The sequence below is a fragment of the Choloepus didactylus genome, chromosome 8 (assembly GCF_015220235.1).
Source record: "Choloepus didactylus isolate mChoDid1 chromosome 8, mChoDid1.pri, whole genome shotgun sequence".
Taxonomy (NCBI): Eukaryota; Metazoa; Chordata; class Mammalia; order Pilosa; family Megalonychidae; genus Choloepus; species Choloepus didactylus.
The window spans coordinates 86,195,880-86,207,966 of NC_051314.1; the positions used below are offsets into that span (position 1 = coordinate 86,195,880).

General features: G+C 52.4%; 1 protein-coding gene across 6 annotated transcripts; it reads right to left on the reverse strand.

Annotated features, from left to right (window-relative positions):
- Window positions 1-5,969: 5,969 nt before the first annotated feature.
- Window positions 5,970-9,968, reverse strand: PRPH (peripherin). 6 transcript variants are annotated; one of them, XM_037847971.1, is made up of 9 exons: window positions 8,833-9,926; window positions 8,349-8,409; window positions 8,073-8,168; window positions 7,514-7,681; window positions 7,298-7,423; window positions 6,997-7,217; window positions 6,872-6,921; window positions 6,604-6,683; window positions 5,970-6,353 (listed from the first exon to the last, which is right to left on the reverse strand). In XM_037847971.1, the coding sequence occupies exons 1-9, from the start codon at window positions 9,372-9,374 to the stop codon at window positions 6,285-6,287; spliced, it is 1,413 nt and encodes a 470-aa protein (XP_037703899.1). In that variant the 5' UTR covers window positions 9,375-9,926; the 3' UTR covers window positions 5,970-6,284. The 6 variants fall into 6 exon arrangements, 4 of the variants coding, with proteins under 4 accessions (XP_037703899.1, XP_037703900.1, XP_037703897.1 ...); XM_037847972.1 differs by having other exon boundaries at window positions 5,970-6,350; window positions 8,833-9,922; XM_037847969.1 differs by having other exon boundaries at window positions 7,298-7,681; window positions 8,833-9,968.
- Window positions 9,969-12,087: the final 2,119 nt, after the last annotated feature.

Here is a 12,087-nt window from a genome sequence, read left to right on the forward strand (position 1 = left end):
TTGTGGGAGAAAGCGTAGCAGAATTGTTTCCTACAGTTATGTGGAGAGAAGAACCTGTAAGGATAAACTTGGATATTTATCTGTTCTTCAAGGTGTGGCCTGGTTTCTTCTTGCTGCTTATTGTAAAATCTGAGAGGAAAGAGATAGATTGAGGGGAGAGCTGTTAAGCAAAAAGGAACCAGGACTTGGTGGTTTGGGAAATGCTCAGCCCATCCAGATTGCAAAAGATGCTAAAACTAGACAGTTCACTATCAGGAAAGTGTGCTCTGGAGAGAAAGCCAAGGGTGTAGCTGGACAATCTTTTGCTAGTGCCTCAGAAGGATCAAAATGCCAGAGTATTCATACAACAGGCTCTTTGAAGCATCAGTTCATGGATCCTTTCAGCCATCTAAGCAGAAGCCAGGAGTAGAGATGGGAATATCCAGGAAAGATTTGTGGAGGAGCCTCTTGGCTAATGGAGTAAATCCCTGAGACATACATGGGAGACCCACAAGATTCTTGAGAATGTCCTTCTCAGAAACACTGCCAGCCTGTACTGAAAGGGACAGAGAGAGAGCAAAATGAAAGCAGACTGTCAGACTCTCAAAATTCTACGGTCAGGAAACAAATGGCTGCAAACACATGCTACCCTTTATGGAAAGCAACGGATGACTTTCAGGGCAGAGCCTCAAGGTGAGAAGGTGGGGCCAAGAACCACAGAGGGCTATTCTCAGACTTTGAAAGCTAATGTTTGCCCAGCTGGATTTTGAAATTGCTTGGGACTGGTTACTTCTTTTTTCTTTCCATTTTCCCTCATTTTTGAATGGGAATGTCCATAACTGTTGTATTAGTTAGGGTTCTCTAGGGAAACAGAATCAATGAGAGGTATCTATGACGAGAAAATTTATAAAAGTGACTCACGCAACTGTGGGTATGCACAAGTCCAAATTCTGTAGAGCAGTCAGCAAACTGTCAACTCCAAGGAAGATGTCCGATGAACTCCTCAGGTAACGAACCAGCAACTTTGACGAACTCCTCAGGAAATGCTTCGCTGGGCAGCTGAAGAAGAAGTGAAGGTCCTCTATCTGTCTCGCTTATAAGCCTTCAGCTGATTAATTGGATTAAATCCAGCCAATTACATTCTCTCATTGTGGAAGACACTCCCTTTGGTGACTCGTCAGTCACAGCTGCAGTCAATTGACTGATGATTTAATAAACCAGCCTGTTGGCTTATTAACCAGCCACAAATGTCCTTGCAGCAATTGTTAGGCCAGTGTTTGCTTGACCAGACAGCTGGGTACTATCACCTGGCCAAGTTGACACATGAACCTAACCATCACAATTGTTATCCTATGCCTATCCCACCATTGTATTTTGGTAACAGATAGCTTGTTTTCTAGTTTCATAGGTCCACAAATGGAAAGGAATTTTTCCCCCAGATGGATAATACCTAGAACCTCACCCCTATGTAATTTAGATGACTTAAATGATGAGATTTGGGGACTTTTGAGCAGATGAGATTTAGATAAGATTTTGTACTTGAATTGATACTGTTGAGACTTTTGGGGTCCTTGGAATGGGGTAAATATATTTTGCATGTGGGATGAATGTGAATTTGGGGGGGCAAAAGGGTGGACTATGGTAGGTATAATAATCCCCCTCCCAAGAGGTCCTCCTCCTAATCCCCAGAATCTGCAAATGTATTATTTTACATGGTTAAACGAACTTTGATGGTGTGATTAGGTAAGGATTTTGAGATGGGATGGGTGATTATCCTGGGTTATTAGGGGGCCCACTGTAATCCCAAGGTCCTTTATAAGAGGGAAGCAGGAGGGTCAGAGTCAGAGAAGGAGATGTGATGACTGAAGCAGAGGTCAGAATGATGCAATTGCTGGCTTTGATGATGGAAGAGGACTGTGCTCCAAGGAATGCATGCAGCCTCTGGGAGCTGGGAAAGGCAAGGAGACAGGTTTCCGGGCAGCCTCCGGAAAGAACCTATCTTTGTTGGTTGTGGCCCAAAAGTGAGGCACACAGAGTCGATCAGTAGACCCAAGGATTTTGAGAAGAGAAAGAGTTTATTTAGTGAAGCCTAGCCTCGCAAAGACAGGATAGCAATCCTCAAATCTCTCTCCCTAAACTGGAGAAACTTTCAGTGTTTTATTTCATTCAAACAAAGGCAGACAGGTTTGGGATGATAAGCAAGGCGGTTTGAGATGACTGAGATCAGAGATAGTCTAATTACTGGGTATGCATAGAGTGATTACATTCTTAGGCTTCTGCGTATGTTAGCTGCTAACCTTGATTAGAATTGGTTTGGTTCCATAGAAGAGTTTAGGAATTTGGGGTGTTTAGTTCTGGGTTGACTCATATTAATCAATAAGGTGCTGTGTGCGAGGGCACCTGACTTCAGGGTTGCAAAACAAGATAAGGAGATACAGATGGGGCCAGTCACAAGTTGTCTTATTATTGTCCAGTTACAGGGTACAGTTTCAAAACATAGCACCAGCAAAACAAGGCTTCTGGGTTACAGTTCAGTGAGTGTGATTTTAGCAATTATATTTAAGCAAAGTTTTCTCCTACATTAACCTTTTTAAGTGCACTTATCTTGGTGGTTAAAGCAAATTAAGGCTGGTCTAGCTGGAGCTGTTAAATACAAGAATTTATCTATGAGGTGTGTAAGTGGGGATTTTGGAGATCAGAGAAAAGAGAAATGGAAACTTTTGCAACCCGGTCAGGGAGGGAGGGAGCTGCTTTGGAAAGTGGTTAGTGGTGGTGTTGGTGGGGTATGAACAATGAGTCAGGATCTACTACATGTCCACTCATTTTAGACTCCTGACCTCCAGAATTGTAAGATAATAAATTTGTTGTTTTAAGCCACAAAGTTTAGGATAATTTGTTACCACAGCAATAAGAAACTAATACAGTATGGGAGAAGACTGCAGTCTATGCCCAAACTGTCCTCTTCAAAGAGAAAAAAAAAACTTTGATGTTTACTCTGTTGAGTAACAAATAGAACTGTGGTCCTTGATTTACAAGTTATGAGGTTCATTTCTTGAATTTTTATGTTTCTGATATTTACTAAATAGTGTTTCCCACTGGTATGAATGATCCCCTTCTAGCCTGTTGAGGGAAGCTCTCTAGGGGGCCATATTCTGAGCCATGTCACCTCAGTCTCCAGCTACAGACCACTCAAATCCACCTGGTCTCCACGATTCACCTCCTTTAACCCTAAGAACAGTCCTATGAGGTAGCTACTATTGTTGTCCCTATTTAACAGGTGAGGAAACTGAGGCAAAAAGAGAAGTACTTTCCCCAAAGTCATGTATCTAGTAAGTAGATGAGCCAGGATTCAAATACAGGCATTCTTTTTTAAAAAAACAAACAAACAAACAAAACCACATACAAAAAACAGTTTTATTCATACAGTCCATCCCAAGTATACAATCAATGGCTCCTGGTATAATCACATAGTTATGAATACAGGCATTCTTACTCCAGACAGTCTTAACTACCATGTGACATCTTTTTTAAAAAATTGTATTTTGCACAGCCTTTCATCAGTACTTCTTCCTCAAGTAAAGATACATTTACTTGAACTTGAACATGATTATATAACAAGCATAAGTGGCAAATACAGGTTTAAGAACAAACACAACCACAATTTGTTAAGTATTTACCAACTGTTACTAACTCGGCAGACGAGACCCAAAGGACACAAGGAAATAGGACAACCTACCAGCCCCAAGAGCTCAGTGTGTTTGGGTGTCAGTTGGTTTGCCCTATAGAGGGAAGGGAGAGTGTCCGATAATCTGGCAATGTTGGTAAAGTGGGCATCTTCTGTTGTAGGAAGAAGAACCAAAGAAAGCCTGAGAAGTCAGTATGTAGTTGCTATTAAGCCGTGGAAGTCATGGGACAATCAAAGCCACAAGTAAGAAGAAACTCTGAGTAAGCAGAACGCATGAAGTTGATAAAGACCCCCAGGGGGAGTGGCATCAGGAGCAGTAGAAAGAAGCAGTAGAACCCTACTGCCCAGGGGCTCCTGGTTGTGTCCGGGGCTCTAAGACCCAACCAGGATGCCAAGACCACTCTTCCTGTGAGGCCAAGTTGTTCAGGTGTTTCTGGGTTCCTGAGAAGCAACTCCCAACCCCCACTTCCCAAGCAGCTAGAGTTCTTGTCCTCCTTATATCCATGGGTAACCTTCCCCCTTGTCTGAGGTATTTGATTAGATTCTGTGCTTTGCAACCCAGAGGTCTGAACTCCCTCATCCACCCAGGGCAGGCAGCCCCCATGGGCTTGCTGGGCCCAGGATGTGAGTGCTTACCACAGTCCACTTCTCTCTAGGAACAGTACTAAATAAACAGGCCACATCCCTACTTTTGAAATGATCTTTTTATAGATGTCATGAAAACTATCTCCCTTCAGTTAGCCTTCTTACAACAAGCAGAGTACAATAAAATCGATGTGGCCTAAGCTTTCTTAATTACAATCAAATCCCAGCCCTGTCTTCTTGAGGTTAACATCAGATCACCTTGATTAGAACTGGATTTTGAATTTTCCTAAAACTCTTCAATCACAGACAAGTCTGACATTTTGTCATTTCCATAGATGGCTGAGTGCATCCAGTTCTTCCCAGCATTTAAACATGACCAAGTCTGGTTGTTTCCAATTTTTTTTTTTTTTACCATAATCAAGACAAAAAATTAATTTCATATGACAACCCAGTATACTTGTACATAAATGTATCCAAAACAAAAGTTTTATGACACCCTAAATATTTCAATTCTATTCTATTCTTTTTCTATTTAAAAATGCTGGTCTTGACCTAATAATTTAAAATTTAAAAATGCTGGTCTTGACCCTAAAGTTTGAAAAACACAGGTCTAGTCTATTCTTTCTTCAGAAACTTCCTTTCTCGAACACAGGTCCTTCTTGGCTCCTGTCTTTCTCTTCTTGTAAAAGTAAAGCATCTTAGGAGTATAGCCTGCTCTCCACTTCCTTATCTCTCATTCATTCAATTCACCACGTTTTGTCTTCTGACCCCATTCTACCCTGAAACTGGCCACACCATGGTTTCCATCATCTTCTTTTTTGAGAAATCCAAAAATTTTCAATAACTTTCTAATCTGGGCTGACAGCATCCATTGACACTGAGCCATTCCCTCCCTAAAACTTCCTTCCCTTGGCTTCCTGAGGCCACACTCTCCTAGTTCTCCTACATCTCTGACCATTAATTCTCAAGGTTTTCTTCTGCCTACTCTTTAAGATTCTCTCCAAGGTCCTTGTCTTTTCTCACTTTTTACACTATCCTTGGATCCTTGATGACATCATTGGGCTCCTGAATCAACCAACCTTGGGGTCCACCCTATCTCTGGGCTTCTTGTTATGTAAAATGATATATTTCTTTTTTCTTTTTTTTTTTTTTAATTGGGTTATCTGTTACTTGTAGCAGAAGCATCCTAATATATGCAGTTTCTCAAAATATTATCCCATGACACCTGAACTCCAGACCTGTGGATCCATTTGCCTCCCAGTCCTTCCTCTTGTATGTGCCACAGCACCTTACACTCAACAGGTCTAAAACCAACTCTGTTGTCTTGAAGGCCAAGATAGGATGGAGTGGGGGTGGGGGACAGCATAAACAGACATATTTCAAGCAGGGGTTGAGGGGTGGTGACAGAACTAGAAAACATAATTGCAGTTGGTGGGAAAGGAGGTGAGGAGTTGTTTTGGACATGTTGAGTTTGAGGGGCCTATGGGATGCCCAGCAGCCCTGGGCATTCAAGGTTGCAGGTGGGGAACAGAGGTTGAGAAGGGACAGAAAGAGAAGTAAGAAAAAACAAAAAACAACAACACAGAAGGGAATGTAGGAGTCATAGAAGCCAAATGAGTGGGAGCCCGAAAAGAAACAACTAGAGAAAAGTGAAAATACTGCTGAGTTTCCTCCCCATAGGCATGCCCCACTACCCACAGAAACAAATGTACTGCAGAAGTTTCTCTTGACAGCAGTTTTATTTGATTCAAAAGTAAAACTCAGACCCACCGATCATGGGATCATTGGCGGGGGTAACTTGTCCTGGAGGATCATCAGCCATTTACTAGGACACACAAGGAGAGTATATGGGTCACATCTATGGTCAGGGCAGGGAGATGCCCAGCTACTGCTGGCTGGGTAGGGCTTGGCAATGGGCCAGGGAAGGGGTGACTCAGCCACATGCAGAGGAAGGGGAGACTAATAAAGGACTGGTGTTAGGGGTTGGTCTTAGTGTTGGCCTAGGGCAGAGTGAGAGAGCTCTGGCCCATGGGCCTCAGTAGCTGTGAGGAGAAGGCTTGTCCAGCTCACTCTGCTGCTCTTTCTGGGACTCTGTCACCACCTGCTGGGGACAAGGCATGTGAGGGGCACAAACCCTTCAGTACCATCTTCCTTTCAGCTCCTTTGGACCATGGTGTCCCCTTCCCTGGCATAAGCTGCTGAGGTTCCAGTCTATCTATCCATCTCCCCTGTTTCCCTGTACTCCCTTCCCCCAGAACCACCCACCCACCACACCCAAAGATCGGAGGCAGCCAGACGGGGCTCCAGAATAATATGGGAAATGACTGGTCCTGGTATTAAGGGACCAGTCTCACCTCCCCATCTTGGGTTTCGATGGTCTTAATCAGAACCATCTTCCGGCTGTGGCTGTCCTGGGGAGGCTCCACCTCAGGCACTGAAGAAAACGGGATCAGAAATGTCAGGGGGGAAAGTTTGGGGATTCCCTCCTTTTACTCCCCTATTCCTGTCTGCGGGCAACTATAGACCAGGACCCTGAGGCGATTCATAGCAAGAGTCTCATCAGGACAGAAGTGGACATGGGGGAGGTCCAGGTGGGGACTCGCCAGGCTTGGGGGGACTCACCTGTCGTCCTTATATTTAAAGCAGCAAAGGAATGGACAGGCACGGAGATCCTGGGGGAAGCGAGCGCTCGGCTCAGTCCAGGCGACCCCCTTCCCCCAACTCCCACTCCCAGGAGCCCCGCCCACCGGCTCTCCTCGCCCTCCAGCAGCTTCCGGTAGGTGGCGATCTCGATGTCCAGGGCCATCTTGACGTTGAGGAGCTCCTGGTACTCGCGCAGGTGCCGCGCCATCTCCTCCTTGAGCTGCCGCAGCTCCTCCTCGAGCCGCGCGGCGCCCGCCTGGTAGCCGCCCGCCTCCAGGGCGAACTGCTCCTCCAGCTCCCGCAGCTGCCTGAGCAGCGCCTCGTTCTGGGTGGGGGACGGGAGCCAGTAGAGGAGCAGCCGCCACCGCCCGTCCCCCTGGCCCGGGTGCGCAGCCTCGTACTCACCGTGCCGCGCAGCCCGTCCACCTCGCACGTCAGGCTCTGGATCTGGCGCCGGGACTCGTTCATCTCCTGCTTGGCCAGGCGCAGGGCCTCGTGGTTCCGGTTGGCGGCGTCGGATAGGTCCGCGTACTGGAAAGTGGAGGTCACCCGGGGCATAAGCGGGCCAGGACGTCCGCCCACCCTAGCGCCCTCCTCCCAGGCCCTCGAAGGCTTTCGCACCTTGGACTTGTACCACTCCTCCGCCTCCTGCAGGTTCTTCGCCGCGATGCTCTCGTACTGCGCGCGGATGTCCCTCAGCGCCGCCGTCAGCTCCGGCTTCACTGTCGCCTCCACCTCCACATGCTGCAGCTGCTGGCTCTCCACACTCACCTGCAGGTCTCGGAGCTCCTGCGGCCCAGGGCAGGTAGACACCAAGTCCGCCGCGCAGATCCCACGCGGGCCGCGCAGTCGGCACACAGAGAAGAGAAGGAACAAGCGAACTAACAGAAGGTGGCGCCAGGGAGTGCAGCGCGCAAAGGACTGCGCGGCTTGCGCCGGGGCTGGAGGTGCGCTGCCATATTACAGGGGGGCAGCGCCGTTTCTTGCCACCAGGGGGCGCAGGGGTGGGACTCAAACTACCTGTAGAAGGGGGGTGAAGGACAGCGTCCACCCAGCGATCTCACCTTACATCCTCCAGACGATTCATCTGCTCCACTCGTCAACTCCTCCTCGTCTTCGCCTCCACCAGTCCCCTCCCCCAGCCTCCCCTGACACCCGGGTCCGCCCCAGCGCTTCCCACCTCCTCATGGAGCTTCTTAAGGAATTCAATCTCATCCATCAGGGACTCAATCTTGCGCTCCAGCTCCAGGCGGGACAGGGTGGCATCGTCCACGTCCTTCGTGGGGGTTCAAGAGAAGGGAGGGGCTGTTCAGGTCGAGGATGGTCCAGGACCTCCCTGTCTATCTCGGGAGGAGTCTGGTCGCCTCCTTGTGCTTACAGATGCTACCCTGGCCTGGATACGCTGGTCCGGGGAAGGGGTGGGGAGGCGGATCTCGACGTGGGGGCTTGGGCTTACCTTGCGGAAGAACATGAGGTTGTGCTCAGCATCCTCCCGCTTGCGCGTCTCCTCCTCCAATCTAGCGGGAAGAGTGGGCAGAGGCTAAGGGACGGGGGCCCCACGGGGCCCCACCCATTCCCCCCTCCCCCCCACACACACCGCGCCCTCCAGGATCTGGGTTAGCAGCTGCTGCCCTAAGTCTCTGAGGGGGAGGCTTCAAGCTGCCTGAGAGAATTGCCCCCATTTTCAGCAGGCTGGGAGCTGAGAAGCGGTCCCCTTTATACACAGGAGAGGCGTAAAATATATGCCCCCCCACCCGCACCCGAAGCTCAGTGCAAAATGCGTGTTTGGCGGGGGACGGGGTGGAGCCCGCTTTGGGGGTTGGGGGCACGCACAGACCCGGGTTGGCAGGGGGAAGCCCCACCTCGGGCTGTGGTGGGGGAAAGGGAAGGAGGAGCAGCCGCCCCGACGGCCGCCGCCCAGCTCAGGCCCTGCCCCTGACCTCTGCTTGAGCGCCGCCAGGTCCTCCGCCAGCCCGTCTCGCTCCACCTGTACCCGGTCGCGCTCGCGGCCCAGCAACTCGAGCTCCCGCCGCAGCTCGCGCAGCTCCTGCTGGCACAGCTGGTCGGCGCGCGCCGGCTCCTGGCCCCGGGCCTGGCTCAGCTCCCCGCGCAGGGCCGCGTTCTGCTGCTCCAGGAAGCGCACCTTCTCGATGAAGTTGGCGAAGCGGTCGTTGAGCTCCTGCAGCTCCTGCTTCTCGTTGCTGCGTGTGGCCAGGAACTCCTGGTTGAGGGCCTCGGCCACGGAGAAGTCGAGGCGCTCCGAGGGCAGACGCAGGAGGGCGCCAGCGCTTGCCCGGGGGGCACGGAAGCTGCCCAGGCGCACGGAGGAGCCCGAGGACGCCGAGCCCAGCAAGCGGCTGCTCGAGAAGCGGGAGCCGGACGAGTAAGAGAAGGCCCCGGGGGATAGCGAGGGCGGCGGCCCAAAGGTGCGGCGGTACGAGGTGGAGCTGACGCTGGCCCGAAGGCCCGACGAGTGGCTCATGGCGGCGAGGACGACACGCAGCCACCGCTTGCAGAGCTAGGCCGGGGACTGGGGAGGAGCGGTTGACCGCTGCGAGGCAGCTTTATAAGCCCTACAGGCTCAGGGAGGGCATGGGTGGCTCCTCCCACTGGCCTGATGGCCCGAGCGGGGCTGTGTGGGGAGGGGGACGCCCCACCCCTGCAGAGCGGCAGGAGCGCCCCACCCTCCCTTCTTCCCTGGATGCTGGCGCCAGGCCTACTGGATTGCCCCCTGTTGCTAGCGGGGAAGGAGGCAGGGATGGTGACCTCAGGCAGGCCTCGGGTGGGGGTCGTTGCCTTCTAGCAGACAGCCAAGACTGGAGCTCAAGGTGGGAGGGCCTGACTTGAGCTCGGGTCCCTGTTAGAAAGAGCTGATAAAAACTGGGGGATAGGAGGGACTGAGGTTATAAGGGCAGGCTCCTGGCACATGAGTAGGGAGGAGGCAACTTAGGTGGAGGGAGAGGTGGCCTGGCCCTTTGGTGCCTCCATTGTCCCCTGAAGGCCAGGCCCTGCCTTCAACCTGTTGTCAGCCACCTCCTCCTTCACCACACCCAGGAAGAAATGGGGGACAGGCTGGCTGAGGCAGCTGAGGGGGCTGGGGAATGGCGGGTCTCCCTAACCCCGAGGGCCCTGTGAAGGGCTGGTGCCTGGCGTCAGCTCTGCAGCTAATGGACCGGCCACCTCCCCTCCCCCTCCTTGGACACTGGAGTGGGCTGGAGGTTGCCTGCTGGTGTCTCAGCCTTAAAGATACAGCCCCCAGATGTGGACCTGCTGCAGGCCCAACAGGGTGGGCACATTGGAGGGGCTGAGGGGGTCTGGACCCAGCTCCGGATCCCACTTGGGAGGGGCTCTGCCCTGCTGGAAGCTGGGCCTAGTGGGGTTGCTGTATCCCATTTGTCTTTACGGATACTCCCTTCCCCCCACAACTGCAGCTCAGTCACGGGCCTTACGGGAAGAGGGCGATTCCTGAGGTGGGAAGGGGAGGGGGTGCATGGGCGCCAGCTGCTGCCAAGGCTGAGATGGATGGAGAGGCAGGAACCCGTTTCTGGTATTGAGGAGTGGCCGGTACCCAAGGACGGGTGAAGCTGCATGGGGAAGACATGGGAAAAGAGAAGATGCCTGCCCCCAAGAGTCCAGAGACTGAAAGAGGAGAGAGAGAGAGAGAAGGCCTCGGAATAGATCCACAAACCTGTGCAAATGGATGCTTATGCAAAGCCTGTACTATGTTGGCACACATTACACATACAAACACACACACAGCCACACATCTCTTCCTCCCCTCCCCCACCCAGGAGTGAGCGGGCAGGCTGACGTCTGGCCTTTGCATGTCAAATGGCTCCCAGAACGTAGGCTCGGGCTGTCCAGAGGTGAACAGAGGCAGCTCAGATGATCTGCAGGTGCCAAGACCCGTTGGGTTTGCCAAGAGCCGTGGGGCTGCTGCGCTGGGGTCGGTCCACCTTGAATTGGTTTAGAGCTCCCGGCTGGGTCTCTGGCTGAGGGGTGGAGGAGGGCGGCTCCCTGGCCCGCCAGCTCCGCGGCATTGCAGGGCAGAGGAGTCCCACCTCCCCAGTTTGTGTGTCCTCTGAGATGGACCAACGCCTGCCCGCTCTGATCGCATCCCTACCGCCTTCCTCTCTCCTCTAGGCCCCTCCCTCCTTCCGGGCCATTAGTCTCTCCCTGCACAGCTGCCAGGTCCTTCTCCTTGATGGGTCTGGTTTGGTTGCCAGGGGAATGGGAAGAGGGAGGATGGGAGGGCAGGGATGAGACGGGTAAGCCAGGGCCTGTCACCCCCAATTCCTGCCTGGGCTGGGGGGTGAGGGGCTTGGCAGGTGTTGGGAGGGGGATGGGGAAGCCTTGCAGCCTTCTGCAGCAGCCCTGGTCTATGGGCCCTTGCTGCCATTGGCCTGAAGTCCCATCAGCCCCGGCCTCGGCCCCGCCCTTCCTATGGCTGTCCTCAGGAAGCACACTGGGGGTCTGAGAGGGGCTGCCTGGGGAGGGGCAGGCAAGGCTTGAACTCCTGGGGCAGCTGAGGTGGACCAGCTCAGGCCCTGTCTTTATCAGGGACTGGTGGAAAGCCTGGGCCTTTGGACTAGAGGATGGGGGCTGGGCCTGGGGGTTTCAGATGGCGTTCCCTGGCCTCCCTCACTTCTGGCCCCAGCTCACCACCCAGATGCCCCAGAGGGGATGGGCTGGAAGGCCTCCTCAGCAGGGCTCAAGGCACTGCTGAGTGAGTAAGGCAGGGGCCTGGGTGGGGAACCAGATCTGCTGGCAAGGCAGGGGCGGCTCCTCCCCCTTACTCAGAAGGAGCCAGGCATGGGAGACCTTGGGGCCTGAAGAAAGGTGGACAAAGGGTCACCCTTAAGGGTTGGGACTCTGGTATCCAGCTGCCAAGCTGTGCATCTGACCCCACCACTCCATTGCATGAATTTAGGCCCATTACTCAACCTCCATGTCCTTCAGCAAAATGTTTCCTCCTCAAAGGGTGGTTGGGAGGAATAAATAATAAATCCATGCCAAGTGCTTAGGACATGCACAGTAAGGGCTAAAAACGTAAGCTAGCTTTATTATTGTTATTATTAAATCTCCCAAGTGATATTTTCAGTCCCCCCCCCCCCCCGCATTAAGGATCTGAACTCCTTTTGGATGTCCCCACTCGCCAGTGACAGCAGTGCTGGACCCAGCATGGAAGGAGCCAA

Coding starts and splice junctions, on each gene's coding strand:
- PRPH (XM_037847969.1), bottom strand. CDS start 9,374: ATGAGCCACTCGTCGGGCCTTCGGGCCAGCGTCAGCTCCACCTCGTAC. Junction 7,682..8,072: donor TTAAGAAGCTCCATGAGGAG/GTGGGAAGCGCT, acceptor CCTGGGCCGCAG/GAGCTCCGAGACCTGCAGGT. Junction 6,354..6,603: donor TCGAAACCCAAGATGGGGAG/GTGAGACTGGTC, acceptor CCTTGTCCCCAG/CAGGTGGTGACAGAGTCCCA.